Source organism: Pimephales promelas, chromosome 8, assembly GCF_988280905.1.
Source record: "Pimephales promelas chromosome 8, fPimPro1.hap1.1, whole genome shotgun sequence".
In the NCBI taxonomy this organism is placed as follows: domain Eukaryota; kingdom Metazoa; phylum Chordata; class Actinopteri; order Cypriniformes; family Leuciscidae; genus Pimephales; species Pimephales promelas.
The window spans coordinates 10,635,384-10,659,244 of NC_142776.1; the positions used below are offsets into that span (position 1 = coordinate 10,635,384).

The 23,861-nt window shown below is 39.4% G+C and overlaps 1 protein-coding gene across 1 annotated transcript; it reads right to left on the minus strand.

Annotated features, from left to right (window-relative positions):
• Positions 1-6,279: 6,279 nt before the first annotated feature.
• trim63a (tripartite motif containing 63a) lies at positions 6,280-7,826 on the minus strand. Its single transcript, XM_039681938.2, has one exon. The coding sequence runs from the start codon at positions 7,748-7,750 to the stop codon at positions 6,719-6,721; it is 1,032 nt and encodes a 343-aa protein (XP_039537872.2). The 5' UTR covers positions 7,751-7,826; the 3' UTR covers positions 6,280-6,718.
• Between the last annotated feature and the right edge of the window lie 16,035 nt (positions 7,827-23,861).

The window sequence follows — 23,861 nt, forward strand, 5'->3', positions numbered from 1 at the left end:
TATATATATATATATATATATATATATATATATTATACACAACTGAAATATTGCTCACATATTATAGTATAACTAGCCTATCTATTACCAAAATATAAACATTAGCCTAACCAAAGAGGCTAACGTTTAACCTACATTACATTTTAACGAAAATACCGACACTAGAAAGATTCCTGAGAGGTCAACTAATGTGTTAAAATGTAAAAAAAAAAAAGAAAAAAAAAAAAACTGTGATTAGCTTGCCAACAAATGTGTTTGAGAAACACTGAAATGAATGGGATTCAATGCTTGTGTCACAATTCCTGCCTGTGTTTCTTGTGTCTGTCTTGCTTGATTAATGTATTATCAACATTAAAAACAAGAACTCATTCACGCAGGGTGTTTTTGTATCGAAAAGTCTTCAATATCACAGTCTGTGTCTATTTGTTCTCCGTGATATTAAGTGCTAAAACCCCACTTTTACAAACATATATTGTCGAGAAAAAAATGTCTGTGTAGCGCGCTTTGCCAAGGCAGAATACTCTGCATGCAACCTTATGCACCTTGCTTGTGTGTTCTGTCAGTTTTGACGCCAAATGAGGTAATTTGATTGGATGTCAAGTATAATGTATTTCACCTTTTATGCCACCTCAATGTTGCAGTTTTTACACAAGAAGCTGCCCCAGTAACACAGTCTAGTTACGTCTGTAAGATGTCTGCTAAAGATCTGATAATCTAGAAAGCATCTGCTGTGTAAAAATATCTGATAAGCGTCTTAGAAAAAGCAGTTTTAATTCTATTTTAAGGTGAGGAGGGTTAAATGAATATCAATAACATTGATTATACAAGATAAGAAACTTTGCAACTACATGTCAACATATTCTATCCCTAACCCTACCAGTCTACTAATACCTGCTAGTGAAAGTTAGTAGTGATGTAGGTGCAAAGTTACTTATAGTCAACTGAATGTGTTAAAGGGACCATCCAAATAAAGTGAAACCTTGACACCTAAGGACATACACGTACTGTGTGTTTATTGTCTATAGGAACATGCAGTTCTCAGGGGTTCTGAATGAGCTCATTGTGAGAAATTCTCAAAATGATTTTTTCGAGGGAAATTCTCGAGGGATGGAGAAATTACGTCTGGGCGCCTCGCGGCTCAGTTGCAGAGGCATAGCAGAGGCTTAGGGCATGGGGATTGCAGATCAAGCTAGCAGAGGAGTTTGAGAAAGGTTTGGGCCTTTTACGCTCTTTGGTCATGGACTCGAGCAATCTGATCAGGATGTGCTGTCTCTCGAGTCATCCGATCCAGCAGATATCACACTGGTGCCATCCAGCTAAGAGTAGGCAGATGTGGCTGAAGAGGCAGAGGACGGTATTTGTACTGCCCCGCATTCAGGGAATTTGATTGACATCATTGCCCGTTGTGCCACAGCCAGTTTGGATCTGACTTGGGGGCCTGAAAAACTGTAAGTCGCTCGTGGCAGGTTAGACGAGAGGTTTCTGTCAGAATATAGTGCTCCTTCCCCCATGATTCCTTCCTGATCTCCATGCTGTGGACACAAAGTATCATTTTACTAAATCGTAACTCATTACATTTACATTTGTTATGCTCACTGGCACAGCCAGCAGCATAACACTGGCACACACTGTATAAGTTTCCTAGGTCACATCATTTTTAATTACACTTCCTTTACATTCTTTTATTTTTTCTATTTACAATAGTTTTGGGAAACTACTTGTTGATAACCAAGCTCGTTGGTTTAAACAACCGTAATGTTTTGTTCACTTGTAAATTATTTGAACTAATATCATGTGGATAAATTACATGTAAGTATTCCCAAACACTGAGGAAAAAAAAAAGGTCTCGGTTACACATGTAACCCTCGATCCCTGAAGGAGGGAACAGAGACGTCACGTCGTAACATCCCAATACGACGGTGATTTTCCAACATGACGTTGAATGTGACCGACTGAAAGGGAACAAGAGATTAACCTTTTTTTGTTTATACAATTTGAATACTACTGTAGTTTTGTTTTTCATGGAGCGCTGTACACTCCAATGTTTCCGGAATTACAACTGTATTTAAAGGGATACGGTGATATTTTTTACCCTAAACTGAAAATTAGGTAATCGTTTACTCTGTTCTAACTGGTGTTGAAATTTCTATCATCATTTACTCAGTTGTTGCGAACCTGTATGAGTTTCTTTCTTCTGCTGAACACAAAGGAAGACATTTTGAAGAATGATTTGAAGTTTGGCACCATTTACTTACATAGTATTTTATTTATTTATTTATTTTTTTTTACTATGGAAGTCAATGGTGCCAAACAACTGTTTGGTTCCAATTGTTCTTCAAAATATCTTCCTTTGTGGTCCTCAGAATAAAGAAACTCATACAGATTTGCAACAACTTGAGGGTGAGTAAATGATGACAGAATTTTCATTTTTGGGTGGAGTATCCCTTTAATGAAATAAATAATTTCAAAGAGTTGAAATGTTTTTGATATGGTAACTGTTACCGAGAACTGAAATTTTACTGTTACTGGAACCGACAACTGGAATTTTGGTACCGTGACAACAACCCTATTGTATATAAACTAATTGGCCAGTTTTTGTCTGAAATATAAGTTACTGTATATGAATAACTTGTATAATGAAATATTGTACTGTATTAAAGGGGTGGTTTACCGTTTTTTTTTCTTTGCAAAGTTGTGTTTATGGGGTGTAATATAACATGTATTCATGGTTTTTCTTTTTTAAAAGTCTTATTTTTCATAAATTTCATCTTTATTGTCAGCCGTGTTCTGTCATTTGAACGACTAGTTGACTTCCTGATTCTATGAAACCACTCCCTCAGAAATAGGCAGTGGGCTCAGATTGGTTAGTTTAGGCCGGTGTGTTGTGATTGGCTAAACTGTAGTACACCTTGTCCGGATACTTAACGCCTGTGGCGAGGGGGGCGTGGTTCAGCGAAGTGTGTAGTGGGAGAGCGGGGACGGAGCCGAGTGGTGAATAACAGAATAAGTGGGTCAAGTTCAAATGACAAACACCTGGCTGTGATTTCAGTGATTGGTGTGAGGAAAGCGCATTTAGTATAAGCGTGCCGTGCTGACAACAGTTTGAGAGAGAGACTGGGAGCTCGTGCACATATCCTGTGGAGTCCGGGAAGAGTTTTCACTGCAATGGTGTTCGGCAAAGCTGTTCCCGGCGGGCAGAGTATTACCACAATTGTGACCATTTGAAGCTGTGTTCAGTGGGAAGAGTATTATCGCCTATTATTTATTTTTGCCTTTGACATTCTGAGTTAACTTTATTTGAGCGCGACCTCGAGCTGTGAAATGTTGTATAAATAAAAGTGCACGAGTCCCAGTATTCGCCGACCCTGTGTCTCCTTCCATCACCCACACATAAAGAAACTGTTCTTACATCACAATGCCCATTACCTTTACAGGCGAAAGTTGCATGTGTATTCCTGTCAAATGTAAACAATAGTACAACTGCTGCCTCTGGTTTTAAAGTTGGAACTACTTCATGTTTTAGAAACAGTTTCATGTTGAATCCGGTGTTGAATTCGTGGAGATTCTGGAAGCTGTCTTCCGTAAGTGCGCAGCACAGAGAGCTAGATTACGATCGTCATTTTCAGGAACATAATCAAACATAAATTGTATCCATTGTTGACGAAGTACAGCGTCCGTGGGAAGCCTGAACACAGAAGACCTGACAGCAGGGTGAACATAACACACTCGACGATCCGCAGAAATATGGACGTTCCCTTTTTTACATATTCCGGAGGGAGGGTTGATGTAAATGTATGGGTTAGTGACGTCTAAAACCCGGCTGTAGTCCCAATCGATTCGTTTTTGTAGGCATTAAACTTACTTTTTAAAAGACTATATCTCTGCTTACATTGAACTTTCAGCGCTGCAACTTTGCAGATACTGTTCATGCACCAACAGCAACATCACACACTATTTAAAATGAAAAAAGTGAAATCACAATCAACCCCCCCCCCCCCCCCTTTTAAGCCGAATAACAGACATGTTGATATTCAGCACAACATCACTTTTCCTTGTACGTAAATGCATTTCTTGCATTTGGAAAACTGCAAGGATAGAATTTGCCATGTTCAACCTTTTGACTTCCACATAACAGTAGAGCTTATGAGGCACATGGCAAGATGACAGGGAGAAAGTTTCTATTTACTGTACGCCCATCTACAGGCAATGTCTGAGGTGGCTAAAAATGAATCTGGGATAGTTTTACACACCACAGCGCAGTCTTAGATATGCATCCTGCAATACCTCAGTAATGTTTCATGTCTTGTGCAAAATGACACAGCAGATTCTCTCCTGGAATTGAATAGCTAAACAATGCATTCCCTGGTCTGGAACTATCTCTACCTTAGTGATCAACAGAAAAGCCCATCTCTAGGGCTGTGGTTCAAGTAAAAGAGGTGTCCTAATTCATGCTAGAGGCTGAATGAGAGTTGCCCTTTAGTGCATTGGGTCTAGACTATGGGCAGGCTGATTCAATACTCTAAAATTAGCTCCCGTTAGTCGATGGCAAGGGGAAGTCCTGCTCTTATTTAGGGAAGCATTGCTGAGCTTTCAGTGACTTTTCAAATGTACCAAATGGATCTTTGCACACACTGGTTGAGAGTTTCAATGATGAGCTGTAAGTGGGATCTAAACCGATCTAAAGAGTTTCTCAAGAATAAATGTGGTTAAATGGAAAAGTATGAGACTGACACTGTAAAATGAAAGATGTAAACAGAGCCAGAATAGAAATCCCTTCAATGTGGGCATAATTGTTTCACGCTTAAAGTAAGTTAAAGTAAGAGTAAGTAAGTTTAAATTTAAAGTCTGTTGCTCATTTCCTAATGGAAAATAAGGTATCTTTATATTGCTTAAAATTATTATAATTAGAAATAGAATTTAATCAAAATACAATTACAAATAGAATATAATTATAGTACTTAAAAATTATAGAAGTATAAATTAATTATTTCTTTATAGCAAATCTTGGAGGAACAGCTAAATTAGTTTCTGGACCAAGAAGGTATTCATACACACGTGCACACACTTCATCCCGTGCCAGTGTGGCCTTCAGCTCCAGTATGTTAGAAACAGGAAAGCTGAGCCTCAAACTAAACAGATAAATATACATGACAGACATGCTCGATACTATTCACAACAGCTCAGACCAACATTCTTTGACAATTTTAAATCAGCAGGTCAACCCCGTAAACAGCTGATTATTTTGTTCAATACCACATTTTTATCTTAAGTTTTTGTTTTTTACATGTCAAAAAAAGTACTCTGTAGTTAAATTTAAAGATTTGAGTCTGAATTTGTTAATGGGCATATTCAATTATATGCTGAGTAAGCCAATGGGGTAAGCCAGTCCTCATATTGTAGGTCAGCATGCTGGATCTTGCCCACGGGGCACTGGGTTCATAGAAGACTGACATGTCTGTTTTGACTGGTTATGCAAAACATTCATTGACATTTTTTTTTTTTTAATTTTTTGACACATAAATTAAATTTTTGATTGAATTCAAGTTAAAATGAAGTAAAGTTTGAATATTTAAATGTTTATGTTTTTAATAATAATTAATACAATAAAAAGAACAAACAAAAAAAGAGTTATGTGGAAAGGTTAGCAGTATTGCCTTTGTTATTTAAATGTCATTTTGTCTAGATGTGTTGACATGGTTTATCTCTCCAGTCTCAGTGCTTTTATTTTTCAAGGACCAGTGTTGATGGTGTTTCTATAAAATCACTATAGTTTTTGAAAATCCTGATAAAATGAGGTATTGTTCGCTCTCTATTTTTTAAAAGTCTAGCTTATAACCTTCAATGCCATTCATTTTAATGGCTGTTTGCTGGTTGCTTGACATGTACAGCATTGTTTGTCAAATCCTCTGTTATGGTTTGTTTTAGGGCCATAGCAACTGTTTCTGTGGTTGATAGAAGAGTCAGTGTTAACCTCTGGCCCATGACTTTGTCAAACATGCCTACCAGCAGCTGTAATTGTCAGGGTTGGAAACATGAGGCCTGCATCCTACTGTGAGTCTATTCCTGGAGTCATGTGGCTTCTCTCATTCTCACCAAGCTAAAATAACCACCCACCCCAACTGTGTAGCTCAATGCCTCACAAGGATAGGTTGGAGAGAATGCCTATATAGCCACACAGTTAAAATAGGAAAAATGTTAAGAATTTTAAGGTCATCTGAAGGTGTGTGCACTTCAACAAAAGAATCATTTAAATAAGTGAAGCATTTTTTGTAAGCCCTTTTATTTCCACCAAATTGTCCAATGAAAATGGACATTACATTGCAGTTCATCATTCAAGTGCATTTAACATTTCAAGTATTCAAACATTTGGATCTCACGTGACACTCTAAAGTAAGCTGGCAGAGCTGTATTCTACAGCATATAATCTAGCTTTAGTTTAGCAAACAAAACATAAACTTCTACATTCTAATGAAAATATAAAAAAGCATGATTCAATAATAATAACATTCATATTAATAAAAAAGTACAAAAATCAAGTGGAAAAGACATTACAAATGGTGCAATTTGTACAATTTGTACTAAAACTGCTTTAAGATTGCACTTCCCTTGTCTCACAGTTATCAAAAGCAGCTAGATTATTGTCCTTATGACTGAGGTTTTTGTTTCTGATGTCATTTCTTTCTCCCCACAAAGTCTTTTTTCTAAAGTCTATCATTGCTTATTCCTCCTCCTCTTCTTCTTCTTCTTCTTCCTCTTCCTCATCGCCACTGACTCCAAAGTCCAGTTTTGCAAGCATGGCCTCTGCGTCTTCAGTGAAGAGCATGAAGTGGTCCATACTCTCAAAGCCTGGCTCTGGCCTTTCTAGTTGTGAGTTCTTGGATGTATCCTTGGCTTCAGTGATAAGCTGCTTAGCAGCGATGAGGAACTCTGCCGTGTTGCTGTTGTCTATTGTCTGGGAGGCTTTATCCATCAGCTTGATGCTGGTCTGCAGGTGTTCATTGTACTGCTGAACTAGAGACCGCACCACAGCCACCTTCTCATCCTGTTCTTGATCGATCTTCTCTAGGAGTTGGGTCTTGCGGTCTTCAAGGATGGCATAGAGTAGGTCAAACTTCTCCCCAAGCTTCTGCTTCTGCACTTGGCTGTTCGCTTCCACCATTTTGCTGTTTTCCTCCATCTGCGTTAACATTGCCTTTAGGTAGCTGTTGCTGGCGCCCAAAAGGTCGATTGAATTTTTAAGTTCGGACTTCTGTGCTTCATAAACAACTTTTAGAGTGGAAACCTCACAGTCCTTGTGCTGACCGAATACCTTGCACATGGAGCAGGTGGGTGTCTGGCAGGTTATGCAGTAGATGTTGATTTTTTCCTCTTCGTGTACCTCGCACATAGGCTCTTTTGTTTCTTTGGATTTCAATGGGGGTTCAAGGGCATTACCTCCTTTCTCCAACTGCTGCTTGTAGATGTCAATGATGTTCTCCACCAGAAGGTTCCTCTGAAGACCATAGACACCGTGGCGGTCCAGAACCACCTCAAAGCGGCAGGTAGGGCATCTGAAGATACCTCCAGAGTAGTGGTATGGGTTTTTGGAGTCGTAGAGGTCACTGGCGCAGCCGCGGCACAGATTGTGCTGGCATGGTAGAATGACAACTGGCTTTGTGAACATTTCCAGGCAGATGGGGCAGCTCAGCTGCTTCTCTAGGCTCTCCATGGGACTCGGAGGCCGGACTATTTGACCCGTTCTGATGTCCATTTCTGTTGTTTGAGGTAAAGTCCTTATAACCTTCACTGCTTTGCCTTTTGGTTGAGCTTGAGCTTTTCTGCTTGCTTGTTCCTTTACTGAGGCTTATTTGATCTGTCGAGGCAGAACGCACTCGTGCTTTTATACTGTCCAGCTGCCTGTGACACTTGATCTGTGAGGCGGCTGTGGCAAGATTGCTCCCACCACTTGTTTGTGCGGCTTGATTTGAAAAAAAAAAAAAAACATGCTGCCCTCTAACACAACCCACTAAAGAACAAGTCACATGCCAAACTTAGCAACACGACCCCCTCCCTTTCCAAACTCTCCATCTGCAGTAGAAATGTGTAGGCAAATCACAAAGTCAGGCCAAACAAGACCCATGTGATAGCTGTTGGCATGTAGACATCCAGAACTTCTCTGACTGCACAACAACATGGTAGGTCAGGCGGATTTTTAAGACAATTGAGCAAGGGGTGAGTTGTGTACCACACAAACTGTTAGGCTCCATTGTCCTTTACCCCTGATGCAGTACTTATGGGCGCTTGCCACCAACATTCGTCTGTATGTTTCTGGAAGAGAGATCAGATGGTTGGTGTGCATGGGCAGTTCAAGAGTTTCCACGGGTGTTTCACAACCTCAGCAGAGTGAATTTGTAAACAAACAGTCATATGGTCGACAGCCACGCCACCCTTAAGCAATATCACGCTGAAGGTGTCACTGTCCTCTTGGAGATGTGCTACAAAACAGCAGGTGGACACTGCAGTACATGTAAAGCATATTTATGTCATGTTGGTTGCAGAATCATCTCACACACATATGCGCTGCAACAACATGTTCAGACCAGTATGTGCCCATCAAAGTTTATTTGGAGCAAAATGTATTATCAATGAAAAATTAGTTGTTTTCAAGTGACAAAAACAAGTATAGTATACAGTGTTTTAAGTGTTTAATTATTCTAACTGGTCAATGTATTTTCAACCAACATGCTGCTTCACTGCTTATTAAGCCGGAGACACATTTACGATTGGAAGGACGATTATGAATGTAATTTGATACCATGCCCAAACTCACCGAGTCAGAGACAGTTGCGTTCAGTCGGTGTTTAAAATCTGCTCCAGTTATTGGAAACAGTAAATGTGTTCAGTTCAGTCTTAGAATGTTTCAGCTTGTCCTTAAGTGTGTCCCGTCATTATTATTTGAAAACATCATGTTTCATCATTGATCAACATCATGTGAAATTACCAACCAAATTCCAATGGTGCAAACAACATAAAGAGAAACAAATCAGTGTTGTTGTTGTTGTTGTTGTTGTTGTTCGTGGTCCTGTTGTTGTTCATTAAAACCAACATTGTTAAAAATTGTTTTTGCTAATTGGTAACATTAAATCTGAAAGAAAAACTTTGAAATATTATCTTGGCAACTACAGGAAATAAAAAGTTAGAAGTTCTATATTATTTTAAACTTGACAAATAAATAAAAATAGCCAAAGAGCTAAAAGGAAATATATTTTTTAAATGATTATTAAAATTGACAAAAGCATAACAAAACACTAAAACTGAAATTAAATAAAAGATCATTTAAAACAGTAATATATATATATATATATATATATTAAGAATGGGTAAACTCTGTCTGAGTGAACACAATGATCAGTGGTGCAATTGGTTGAGATGCAAAGAGCATCAGGTAATTAAGGCAGCAAATTCGTCAGTAACTGAGTCTTCCCAAATCTAGAGCTGTGTGTAACCTTTATGAAAAGTAATCGAGGACAGTTTGTTGGCCCAGTCACCATGTATATCATCCATGTAAATATAACCAAGTGTGAGAGCCAGCTGCAAACTGACACCTGCAAAAACATTTATGCAACTCATGGACACCACTATTAAAAGTGAATTTTAAAAGATGTACTTATACTGTTCAAATGACTTGTTGTCTGGTCAAGACAACAAGTTGGACGTTTGTGGGGTTGTTTCAATATTTTGTATATTTTGTCAGACAGTGAAGCATGTTCCTAGAACACACTGTCTTGGTTCAACCTAAGGTGTTATAGGTGTTATCACAATCCATACAATTAGCACAATGTGAGGAAAGATATCATATAAAGCATATATATATATATATATATATATATATATATATATAAATTAAAAAAAGCTAGTGAAAATGTTATGTGAAAAGGCGCTAAGTTTTGTCTAGTATTTTATAGGCTAAAAAGTATCCACTAGGTGGCAGAATATACCAATTTTTTTTTCAACGCCTCATTTACAAACTGTCTCAAGCTCTTTTCACTTTTACTTTAGTGCAAATATTACGTTATTGGTTCAGTCTATGCTATGTGAGTGAGGAGACTTATGTCTGTGAGAATGTGTCGCCTCTCCAACAAAAGTGTTTCCTACAGTGTATGTGATCACTGGAGACCAATTATTTGTTTTGGGGCCACAATCAAAGATAACAGATGAATGTACATTTCCTGACTGGAGCCAGTTTGACCCCTATCAACAGAAACATCTCTGTGTCCACAAGTCTACAATACAAGTTCATTGTGGCTGTGTGTACTACAGACACAATGATTTGAATGACTAGCAAGCCAATGCTGACGTGATTCACTAAGGCTGTTGTGCGAATTCCGTGCCATGTCAAATGTGCCAGATACATGGCGTGCAGACGGCATTCCTGTTCTTGACCGTGTGTTTAACTTCCGCCACTCAGAGGATGTCTAATGGCCATAAATACAGCAGTGTGTTAGGTACAATGGCACAATCAACAACAAAGCTGATAGAAATTTTCCCACGCTTTAAGAAATTGAAATGCCAGCAAAAACATTATTAATCACTAGCGTACTTATAAAATGTATTGTGTAATGATCCTTCTCGTAACTGGCAAGACATGAAACCTAAAAATAATTCCAAAACAAGAAGCTATTCTAATGGTTTCTTTCCTTGAATGAGCTGCTTGATATGAGTGATATGATACGAGCTGCTTGTTTAGTGTGATGAAATAGAAAAAACTCATGGAAAATTTTACAGTTTAAGTTATGTTATTCCAACAGTTTCTCAAAGCTGGTGATCTACTCATTTTGGCAAAGGAGAGGGTTAAGTGTTATCTCACTAAGTTTAGACCAGGTCAGCAAGGTCAGCTTCCTATTGCTGCTAAGATTTTCTCTCACCTCCTGACAGCTGCTTATCAGTGAACTTTTAGCCAAAAATTATGTTACAATTTAATCTAAAAATATGACACATTTTAACATTGTACATCAAATTCTCTGAAGTCAAAATATTGTTGTTCTGAGAAAACTTACTGGATCCTTATACATGCTTTAAATCACACTATTCTGGTGCCATGCGACTATGTCTCTGACCGCCTCCACTCTGAACGGCCACAAATTTGTCAGAGATAAAAAATAATTAAAGCTATATACTTTTTCGTGCTCCTGAGAAAAAACACGTGTCGGGAGTCACAGAATGGAGGAATGTGTGAGGGAAGATGTCCAGACAGGGACCTTGGTTGTACACTCTATAAATCTCTGTCTGGATTAATCATTGTTCTTGTGGTTTCCACAGGCAGACGGAAACTTCATGCAGGCTTCTTTCATCACCTATACACTCAAATCTTCCCGCTGGAATATAGACTAATGAGAACCTTCTGGGACTAGAACTGTTCGGTTTCTTCCATATAGAGTTGAAAGCAAAAGACCCTGACAAGACATGCCAGTGGGCCACATCAAATCTGCAGGTCTTTTATTTTTTATTACTTATAAAGACTTAAAGATAAAGATAAATCCCTTTTTCCAACACTATCTCACGACCAATTCGTACGAAGTCGACGCATGATTAAAAAGTGGCTAATTCGTACTAATTCGTACGACCTCACTCGTACTAATTCGTACGATTTGTCTTAACCCACGTGATGGTTAAGTTTAGGGGCGGGGTAAGGGGTAGGTCATTCGTACGAATTCATACGAATTGGCCAATTCGTAAAATATGTACGATTTAGCAAAATCGTATTAATTCGTACGAGTGAGGTCGTATGAATTGTTACGAATTAGCCACTTTTTAATCATTCGTCGAATTCGTACGACTTGGTCGTGAGATCGGGTTGCTTTTTCTGTTTACAAAAAAAATAGCATATAGTTTTTTGGAAAAAAAATACTCTTTGATTATAAAAAATATTTTGTACTTGCGCTCTATCTTTGTAAGATTCTTTCTTCTCTACTTTCACTTTCACGGTGGGCAGTACTATCTCTAAAGCTGCTTTGGAACGATATTTATTGTGAAAAGTGTTATACAAATTGAAAACATTTCTCTTTGAGTTTACATAGCCCCCAGTTTCACAGACAAGGCTTAAGCCAGAATAAAATGCATGTTTGAGCTGTTTTAACTGCAAGCTACTTGCACTGACAGATCTTAAAATATATCATTATCATTGTTTAGTCTCAAGATGCACACCTGTATTTTTTTTTTTAAAGCTACTTAAATTCTTAGGCTTAAACCTGGCTTAATCTAAGCCCTGTCTGTAAAATCATTCCTAAAAGCATTAAAATGAAACTTTCATGGGTGGTTGCAGGCAAACAAACAAAGATGTAGAAGAGAGTTCCGACGAAAAGTTTTAATAATAAGAATCCAAAATAATAGACAAACAGAGGAAAAGGAGGATCTTAAAGAAGAACTCCAATCAATTTTAACATTGAGCTCATTTTTTTGTAAATTTGGAGTACTGTCAGTACAGACAAAAACGACATAAATCGGTGTTGCCTGCACTGTGTTATCGTCTTTTTAAAAATTCGCAACCTGTTGACTTCAATGGGGCAAGTTCTAAACCTGCTTTTAGCCTCTTAACATCCTTGATTTGTCATTACAAGTAGCCATGTGAGTGGTGTTATTAAGAGTGACCATGGTCAATCTGACTGCAGTAGATGTGAAAGATATTAACAAAAATGATGTTAATTCAGCCAGGTCACATACCTGTATTTAGTCCACAGTAGTCGATTGTCGAGTTCACACACGCGATCATTGGTAACTAAGCAACAGTGGAGACTGATCAGGTGTTGAACATCATTAGGTTACCAATGGTCGCGTGCGCAAACTCGACAATCGACTACTGTGGACTTCGACCCGAAAACAGGAAGCAAATAGAGGAATGTGAGCTGGCTGAATTAACATAATTTTTATTCATAACTTTCACATCTACTGCAGTCAGATTGACCGTGATCACTCTTAATAACACCATTCACATGGCTGTGCACTTGAAATGACAAACCAAGGATGTTAAAAGGCTAAAAACAAGTTTAGAACTTAGAAAAATACTCTTTCCTTTCAATATACAGTACATACTGTCTAGAATATTTTGTACTCGCGCTCTGTCTTTGTAAGATGCTTTCTTCTCTACTTTCACGGTGGGCAGTACTATCTCTAAAGCTGCTTTGGAACGATATTTATTGTGAAAAGTGTTATTACAAATTACAGAACGTTAGAAAAAAAAGGGATAACGCAGTGTAGGCAACACCGATTTTTGTTGTTTTGTCTGTACTGACAGCACTCCAAATGTACAAAAAAAAAATGAGCTCAATGTTAAAATTGTTCTCCTTTAAGTACTGACACAATTAAAGGTAATTAAGCCTTTACAGCTGAAACAAACAAACTCATAATGATGTTACCATGGTAACAAACGAGTGGCGGGAAAAATCAAACAAAGGAAGACGTGATTAATGAAAAATAAAACAAACTGAACATAACTGTGACATTAAGCCACATCCAAAAATGCGCGACTTTGTGTCGCAACAGCAGACAAGGGAGAGAAGGTGGGGGCTTTAGAGGTGGCGAAGGCATAGCAAGAGGATGTGGTGAAGGGATTGTGGCAAGTGGATGACGACAATCCCCTGGTGGTGAAGATGGAGGTATTCCGATGGCACAGACCCAGAGCTCACCAGTCCACAGCCCACGGAGGAGTCAAGGGAGGGAGGAGCCAGGATGTTGGTGTGGCTGCCGACATCTGAGGGACGACCGCAGGAGATGAGGCCGATGGATCCATGGGCACAGACGGGCTGATGGAACTGAGTGACATCGCTGACACTAGACACCCAGGCGATGCCGCGGCAACGAGCGTAGGAGGCGGAGCCAGATTACCCGAAGGATGATGTGGAGCCGTTGTGACAGAGGACAGAGGTGATGCCGAAGGGGTGGAACCTGCTGCAGCCATAGGGGTGGACAGCCTGTAAGTTTGTGATGGAAGCAGAGTGACTGACCAAGGGGAAGCCGGTGGGACAAGGGAACCCGGTGGAGCCGCAAGGCGGATGGTCTCTGGTGGAGCCAAAGGTGAGAGGAGCCAAGACGGCCTGACAGGTCTACAGGCCGAAATGGAGCGAAGGGATCAGAGGCTTAAGGTAGAGACGAAGGATCGTCTTGCACTGGCTGAAGTTTGCGGTGATGGTGGTAACATAAAACTTAATCTCATTCCATGTAGTCCTTAATGTTGTCTGGAAGCAGCGATGATGAAGACTTAACAGAAAAAAATTGTTGCCTATAAAGTTCTCTGTGCTGTCTTTAAAGTCCCTGTAAAGGCAATTCTACAAAAAAGTTCTAAACACATTATAAATGTTGCATATGTTTTGCTAAAACATATTACAAATACTGGGAACTGTGAAGTACTGAAATGTGGAGTTAGACCGTTAAACAGATTTTCACCATTGCAATTTTATGGATTGTTTGGGCGGGGCTAAAACCGGGCTCGATGACGCACTGGAGCCCAAGAGCTCCTGGATACGCCCCTATTTGATGACGCACAGAGTCTGATCTCTCCCTTAACACACAATAACACTCCCCGAGCACATTCGCATTCACCGCTCAATCGCGAGGGACTGTCAGTACCATTAGTTATTACAGCTGAGCCTACAGTTTTCTACCTAGCTATGCCTTCAACACAGAAATGCATAGGCTACTACCTGGATGTGATCATGTACAAAACAGATCGGTATCTTCATTTAAATTCCATAAAAACGATCACATCAAGAAGAGGTTTTTAGAGAACCAACCTTGATGAAGAGCTGAGGATCACCGTCAACACCCGCCTCTGAAATGATCATTTTACACTGGATAGTTTTATAAACTTTCCTCAGAGACAACTGGGATTCACTGATAATCCACTGTTCCTGGTGAACGGCGCCGAAACAACTATCTCCCGCCTCAGTGTTCATCCTCCCGTCCCGAAAGCAGTATCAGCTAATATCACTGTTGACAGCTCTCCCGCTAGTGGGCGTGGTTTCAGCACAGCCAGCGGACACACCCCTAGCATTTGAGAACAGAGATAACTGCTCATTTTTTCAAGATTTTGATAGCTTATTTGACAGCGATGGAATCAGGCACTGGGAGGGATGGGGTGAGAATCTATACCTCCTTACTGAAGTCTATCAGCCAGTCCTATGTTTCAGTTCCCTCGGCCACTGGTGTTGCAGGTCTGTCTATAAGGTGGTGGTCATAGGCGGAAATCGCGGGGGGGGGGGGGGGTCGGGGGGGTCAGGACCCCCCCCTATCTGAGGGTTGTCCCCCCAAAAAAAAACATTAAAATATGTGTATTGTAAATAACGTATTGATATGTTCTTAAAATAATTAAGAAATAAAATAACACAAATGCAAACGGGGCAATATCGAAAAAAGCGTTCTAAACATTTTGAGACGCCCCTCCCTTGCCTCACAGTGCATTGGTCCACTGCCTCCGTACCTTTTACCTCAGACGCCTCCGTCCCTTTTACCTTAGACACACACATTCCGGTGGCGGGAGAGAAAAACAGTTTTTGAGTAGTTGTGGAACTCCAGTAAAGGGGTCGCACACCGGACGAGAAGCGTCGCGTCGCGCAGCGCCACGTCTTTAAAATTCGAACACATTATTTTCTATGAGTGTACACACACCGGCGGCGCCGTTCGGCGTCTGTCCGCGGCGCCCAGCAACGGCTCAGGACCGTGTTCAAAACCCTGCTGCGCCACAGAGCGCCATTTACATAGTATTATATACAATTTAAATTATTTTTGTCTCAAATCGGTGCTGACGGATCCTGACTTCGCCCTATGCTGCAATATGCATTTAGTTTTGCATTTATTTACAGAAATCAGCTGCTTGAATGACTTGCTGGTGTTATTGGATTTTTCAGGTGATATTCTCAATTCATTCAGTAAACGGATGCTCTGAGGTAAAGTTTTCAGACTGCAGACTCAGGAACGATTGTTTTTAATTGTACAGTACAATAATAACTTAGAACAGACATTATCTTCATGTCATTAAACATTACAATATTGCTGGCCATAGGCTACACTGGTGAGAAAGTCCGGGTGCGCTGTGCATTTAGATTGTAACGCTTTCACTGTGATTTTGTTGGTTTATATCATTTAATATAGTTAAAGAATGAGTCAATGAATGAAATGAAATCGCTGCGCTGCGTGAGGAGAGTATGTAAACAGATTCGCCGCTGGCTTAAACCAGAAAGAAATTTTAAGAAGTATAATGAAATGATCTCCATGCTACACTAATAATAGTAGTAAGGCTTTCCTCTGTTATTTTTTTGCCTGTATTATTGGTGTCCCCTTCAAAATTTGCTCTTGAGAATTGTTATGTTTATTGTCCCCCCCAACATTTTGATGAAATTTTCGCCCCTGGTGGTGGTAGTTGTCCCCCGATCCAGAAAAACAACTTCAGGGTCTTGTCATAGAAGGGAGAGGTGATGACAAGATGACAAAACTGTTCGTGTAAGTAAAAAAGTAATGGTTCTCTTGAGCCACAGCAGCAAACCTCGTTGCATACATACTGTACACTTGGTGGTCCGGTCATCTGTCACAGGTGCTTGCAGGCAAACAAACTGAACAGATACATCATTAACTTACTATAAAGTAAATGGTTTCCAGATATCATTTCAATAATTCATTTTGGCTTAAGTACAATAATAATATAAAAGTCACTTATTTACAGCCCATTCTCACTCCCAAGGCGTCACCTTACTGACGCCTTGGGAAGCATTTGGACATGCTTCAATATCTGACGCTTTAGGCGCCCTTTAGCGTCAGTTAGATGACGCCCTAGGATCGCGTGTACCCTACCCCCACCCCAGACCTAAACCTAACCGCGTCATCTAACTGACGCTTTCCTTTAGCGTCAGTTAGATGACGCCGTAGGATCGCGTCAAGTAAGTGACTCTAAAGGGCACCTAAAACGTCAAATATTGAAGCATGGTCAAAGGTGACGCCTTGCTGTGAGAATGCGTTGTTATTTAAGTTTTTTTTTTCTTTTCAAGTAACTTATATAACGCTTACTATACACAGTATAAACAGGATTTTGTATCCATACCAGTGATACAGTATGTAAAATATATAACAACTTGTATATCTTAAGAAAGAGGTCCCTCATAAGGGCACCCTCATAGTTGGTGGTCCCAAGATTGAAACCCCCTGCATTTAGGCATTTGCTTTCCATCCAATTACACAGCACCTAATGGTCAAGTCCTCATATCAAAAAGTTTTATCTCTGAGTCTTTTTTTCCATGTTTATTTGTTCAACTAAAGGGTTTCTTTACTGAAAAGATTGCCAAAGACAATGAGGCAGGAATTCCCAGTTGAGCCGTGTCTCTGTTTAGCACCCAGTTGGAGTGCGTGAGAAAACGAAGGAGCAGGGTGGTATTGTTCGTTGCCATAATTTCCCTATGTTTGATCCCTCGCCTCTGTTTTAGAAGCCCACTGCCCATTTTAACACCAGCATTAGGAGTTAACCATAGACAGGCTTTGTTTGGATGCTGGCATCCATACAGATGTGGCTTGTTTTGACATATTCATCCAGCACCTAAAATAGAGTTGTCGTTTTTTTTTTCCTTTTCTTTTCTTTTTTTGAGGTCATGGGTGGAGTGTGATTTAAAAGTGCCAGTCATTTCTCACTTCCAAAATAGTTTCCATAAGGTTTACATGAAAAGTAAAAACAGAAGGACACAATGAGCATGCATTTGAGTCTATTACTTCATTCAAATTGTTCAATTATTATTAATGAACATGCAGGCTGTATTTTAGTCTAACCCTAAGCAGCACTGCCACAATAAAACACCAGATAGCTCAGTCTGAGAATAGTTTCTTTCCCACAGTCCCACAAAGTGGTGCTTGACTTTTTAATCGAGTATACAATAACAGCAGAACATAATCATTTCGAATTGGTTAAAGGAATTTCTATATGTGGAAGAAGAAATGGGTCGAACGAAGAGGACAGTGAGGGAGGATAAGAAAGAGAAAGATCATATCCACCAACATCATTCACCACAGAATGGGAGAGTGGAAAACTGTCTTTCCAAACAGGAAGATGTGGTCAGATTAAATGCAGATTACTGAAGTTTCTGTGCCCCCTCAGCAGGAGAAAGGAACACCGGTGTAAACAAAAGATTATCCTCGCATGCAGTCCCTTGGGTTATTCACCAAGCACCATTTCAATTGTAAAGTTCTGTTTGCCTATAGGAAATGCAAATAGTCTTTTACCATATTTAATGTCCAGGATGAGGTATACATTGATGTATACACAATCCTGTGACGGTACACTCTAACAGTATCTGCTTGGCTTTGGGCTTACTACTATTCTTGGAAGTATTTGTTTGATGGATTAAGGGCTCCTAGTGGTTTTCTTTTCTTTTTCTTGGTTTCATTTGGAGCCTTAATACATTCTCTGTGACATTTGGTCGTGGTGGTGTGACTTTACTTTTAAATGGTTTTGGGATTTTTCTGATTTGGAGAGAGGCTGTAGTGTAACAGACATTATTGGTTTATGATGTCACTGGAAACCAGAGTTATACAGCCTTGTGAGATATGTGGTCTTCATCAGATCAAGAACGTATGGAGCTCAGCCATGCTTTTGCACAACAAATTTTTCATAACCCAGACACATTAAAACTTAATTCCTTTACAAGATTGATCAGTGTAATTTGGCCTGTTATCAAAAAAGCATAACATTTACAACTGAATATAAATGAGCAATATTACATGAGCACAAAATCTGTTGTTACTATGAGAATGATTGTGATTACAGCGGCATATTATCGCAGGTAATTATAACTGTTGTTATATTCAGACCACTAAGCCTATATTGTGAGTGTTATATTGTTTTAGCAATCATTTATGTCCATAAATAAGAATTTAATGAGTGTCATACAATTAATAGTACAGAATAGTATTGCCAGTTATAATGTCTAATTTTGCTCTGCCAAGAAAAATAGTTCCAAATGAAACTTACATTCATGTCATGTTACTGTAACTTCTATTCTGACTTGTAAAAAGTGTTCATTTTCATGAACATGGCCATACGAGTTTTAGAAATAAACACCAGCTGTTAAACACTGTCAAACTGCTACAGATTTTGGGTGCCGTTAACCGCATTTGTGACAGTTATGCACATGTGCACATTAGACTACGCAGTAGACATCTATTCAATGTCTTAACTCACTCACTCACAAAGACAGTAGTCCCGTTCACACAGCAGTCCTGGTTAATTACAATGAAAATACCTTAAAATGCACAAATGTGCTGTTCACACAAGCAACAGCAGTCTTTTTTTTCTCAGTAAGACACCATTCACACATCTGTACTTAAATACCGGAAAACTCTCTAATGTCAATCATCCAATATGACCTTTACAAGCTGAGCTGCTGTCTTCATCCACCATGAAAAAAAGCACTTTATTTTTTATTTATTTATTTATTTATTTTTTACTTCTGAGGGACATGCATAATGATCACACAGCACTCGTTTCTGCTCTTAAAGGGATAGTTCACTTTGAAATTAATTTGTGATATGTTTTAGATTTAACCTCAAGGGCATCTAAGATGTAGGTGTCTTTGTTTCCACAGTATTTTCAATTTTGACATTTTTCAGTCAAACCATTGTTGTCTATCGGTCATATAACACAGAGATTTCGGAAGTTTTACCTTTCACTGTGAAGATGTAAACATATTTAGATATACAGGAAATTGCAATGGAAGACGATTTCGAAATATCTAAACATGTTTAGTGAAAGGTAAAACTTCCGAAATCTCTGTGTAAACATTGAGTGACGTACACGCACAAGCGATCACTTCCGGTGGAACGTTGGACACAGTTCAGTTGGACATTGGACAACTGATTCAGATCAGTTGGACATGTATGTGGTTACATGAGGTCAAAACAATATACTGTTCGTTTTCTCACAAACCGCTCGTTTCATGTCTTAGGCCATCAATGTGTACATTTACGAGTCATTAAATCATGTTTAATTTTGACTTTTCTGTGCATGCTCTTTAAGGTGAACTGAGGGTGGACCCGCTATTAGAGGTCTTCACAGTGCACCCGAGACCCGTCGGCCCCGGACCCGACCCGGGACCCGTACGGGTTCGGGTCTATATTTTAAATGAGCAGCCGGGTCCGGGTCGGGTCCGAATCTATTACTTCGGGTCCCGGGTCTGTTTAACATTGTGTGTAATACCAATGCATTCTCATCCTTTAGCGTCATATAGGACGCGCTGTATAACAAAACGGCGAAATACTACTCACATGGCACCCATTATCGTTAATATAACACGCGCTGAGAACGGGCTGGTAATACACGTGCGATTGGAGTGCGATCTCAAGCGCGTGTCATGTTTCTATGGCAACCAGAGCAGAGCTTCCGCCAAACCGCGCTTTGCATTTTCTCCAATGTTTATAATAATATAAATGAACCGTCTTGTTTAATCTTAAAGTTTTGGTGGTCAGATTCAGACTCAATGAAGAGCAGAGAGCACAGATATGATCAAGCTGAACAAGCAACAAGCAATCGTTATTGTAGTTCAAAAGGGCAAACAGTTAAAGTTATTATGCGAGTTAACTCGAGTCAGAATGTGCATGTGTGCAAGGCTGCATTTTTCATCCATCACCGTGACATCAAGTGGACTTTTAAAGCTGAAATAATGAGTGGATTAAGCTTGGAAAAACGAGAGAAATAATATGGATAGAACTTTCTTGTCGGTGGAATGTAATGCATCACAGTCAGTCAGATAATGTCAGGAAGTGAGACGACGACTACTAAAATTAGGTAAGACAAAAAGTTTTATTTTTCGCAACTCGTGTGAAATAATATGTGACAATCGGGTCCAGTCGGGTTTGTGTCTTCCTGCCGGGTTCGGGTCCAGTTTTCAAATAATAGACGGGTCCAGGTCGGGTCCGGGCAGTACATTTATGGCATTTCTCGGGTCTGCACGGGTCCGGGTCCAACTTTTCAAATGAACGACGGGTCCGGGTCGGTTCGGTGTAGCACATTACGGGTCTCTTCCGGGTCGGGCATGAATTTTTGGACCCGTGAAGACCTCTACCCGCTATACCTGTATTATATGACTGATAGACAAGAACGGTTTGACCAAAAAACGTCAAAATTGAAAATACTGTGGAAACAAAGACACCTACATCTTTGATGCCCTTGAGGTAATCTAAAACATATCAAAAATTTATTTCAAAGTGAACTATCCCTTTAAAAACATGAGAAACAGCACAATGGTCAGTTGTTTAGCGCATATTACATAGAAAACAATTAAATGCAGTGATGATTGGCCCAAAGTAAAGTTTTTATACATCAGAGCTTTCTGACCTCGTACATGCTCATGAATGTAATCTTCATTATTTGTTTACACACTATGCCAAGAACTTTTTGGAAAATTTTTGAAAAGGTTCATGCATAATCTCTTTATAGGTAATTTACCAGTAAAGACTTTATGTTGAAAGGGGCTGTCATTTCTTGCCACCTACTGGCATGTCGATGTAATTTTCCACCACTAATAAACAGATGGTGTAAAATTATCAAAGACAACAAGAGAGATAAAAAAAGTGAAGTGCTGTTGGACTGTGATCAGGGTTGGATCAAAACACTACAAACGCCAAATTCAGGGACCGGAATTGATCCATAAATAGTATTTTGCTCTAGAGTGAAATATTTTAGATGATGATAAGAGATTTGTCTGTTTTGATATTGATGCTTGAAATTTAACTCAAGGAACTCTAACAACTGAAATATAGTGATGTTTTCAATTTATAACAATCTTATGGTTTATCAAAGTGTGGTTCGGATTATACACCAGTGTATTTTTCCCATGGCTGTCTAAAAGAACATGCGCTTTGCTCTGAGGGACAGCTGTAGAGTTTGATTTTCCCCAAATAGCCATAAAATTACTCAGAGTGTAGCTCGACCTCTATGTTGCTTTACCCTGGTCAGCTCCCTTAGATGGATTCAGGGATCCATGGCAGAGGCTTAGGGACCCAGTTAATCTCTAATTGAATCTGGAACAGGTCCAGCTAGCCACAATAAAGGTCAAAATAGGTATAAGCTTCACGTTTATTTGCTTTGCTTTTGTCTTTAAGCTTGCTTCTAATCCAAGAGCTCCCATCTCTTGAGCGTCGGTTAGATGTTGTTTTAAGAAGAGTCCATGCCAAAGATAACCTCTTTCAGGTGGTAAAATTCCTCTTTCTTAACTAAATCCCTTTCATAAGTTTCATTTAAGTCACAGGAAAAAAATGAGGGCATGTGCGTTATTTCCCATTCCCAGTACAGCATTACTAAATATAACTTCAGCATTTCCTCAGCTTGTCTCCTTGCATTTATTAATGATGTCTTGAAACTGAATTGGATAAGTGCCTCACGGGTTTAAAATGTTTTGTTTTTTCTTGAATAATAATAAAAAAAAATTCACTGCATCTACTTGTTGTTCTTATGCTACTACTGGGAATATTTTCAGAAATTTCATGAGGTAAAAGAATGAAGCTTTCAACCAAAACATAATTAATGGTGTGCCAATCTAATTAATCTTCATCGAAAACATCTGCACCACTGCACTGTGCTTGAGGTTTAATTATTCACCATAAAGCCTCCCCTGATAATTCCAAGGTTGTAGCTCTTCTAATTGGGATGTTTTATCTGAGAAGGAAGTGGGTCAGTGCAGGGTCAACAGTGCTGCAATTAAACCATATTCTGTAGGTCAGCTCACAGACGGCGGACCAAAGCCATAGTTCAAGGGTTTTTTTTTTGCTGGTATGCACCTCAAGCAAACGCTCCTCAAGATGTGCTTATTTGTGAAGTGTCTTTTCTCTATCCAAGTGTCTTTGAACTGTGTTGGGGGAGGACAAAGCCAGACTCTAGATATAATAGTGAGGAAGTGCTTTATGATCTCTTTGATTGAGTCTCAGCCCATATGTTTGCTGATTCTTATCTACTCAAAGACGTGGCAATGGTCTTCTGGTCAGTGGGGGAGAAGGACAGGAGAGTATTTATGCATCCACATCCCTTCTTCAAGTCTAAAACACGCCACTTTTTCCAGTACACATACGGCGCCAAAGAGTGAAGCACAGCATTTTCACCTTGTTTATCTCCCTCACATTAGTCTGAAAGACAGCACTTCTGGACCTTCATTAAGTCCTTGTTTTATAGAGAGGCCCAGACTTGTTTGCTATTATCTGTCTGTGGTATTCTAAACAGAGGGGAATTAAGGCCATCTGCATTACGGCTTTATTCCGCAGGAGATGATTATCCCTGAATGTAACCATGATATCACTGTCCCAAATACAAAGGCAGCATATTTGTTTACATTTTATTACACAAGGTTCATATATTAATAGGATTAAGAATATTCCACAGTCATGGAAGGCTGTTAACCACAAAGCGAGCCAAATTTGAACAAATCTTCCTTTGACTTTATTTATTTGTTTGCCCTTGAAACAAATTGTTTTCCAGGCAAAGCCCTGAAAGAAGAGATCCATGCAAGTTTCATGCAGAAACTTTTGGCATTATCACTTAGATTATAAAAATATATTCTGTCATGTTGTGAAGAAAAAAAGTCCAAGTTTGGAAGGACATGAAGGTATGTTGACGAAAGTTTTATTTTTGGATGTGAAATCCCTTCAAGTGAACTCTCTTGATACATTGGACAAGAAAAAAGTTACTTGAAACTGCAGGCCTCGGCTCTCTTGTGAGCAATGATTACACAAACGTGTACAGTAATGGTGTTCATGCAATCAGCAGACAGGAATCTCTTTATGGCACTGTGAAACAAAGCCAGGTCAATTATGCATGCACACACTGCACGCACCTTAGCTCATAATAAAACTATTAATCAATGGGG

What these genes read in the sequence shown, in the direction of transcription:
- trim63a (XM_039681938.2), bottom strand. Translation starts at nt 7,750, where the DNA reads ATGGACATCAGAACGGGTCAAATAGTCCGGCCTCCGAGTCCCATGGAG.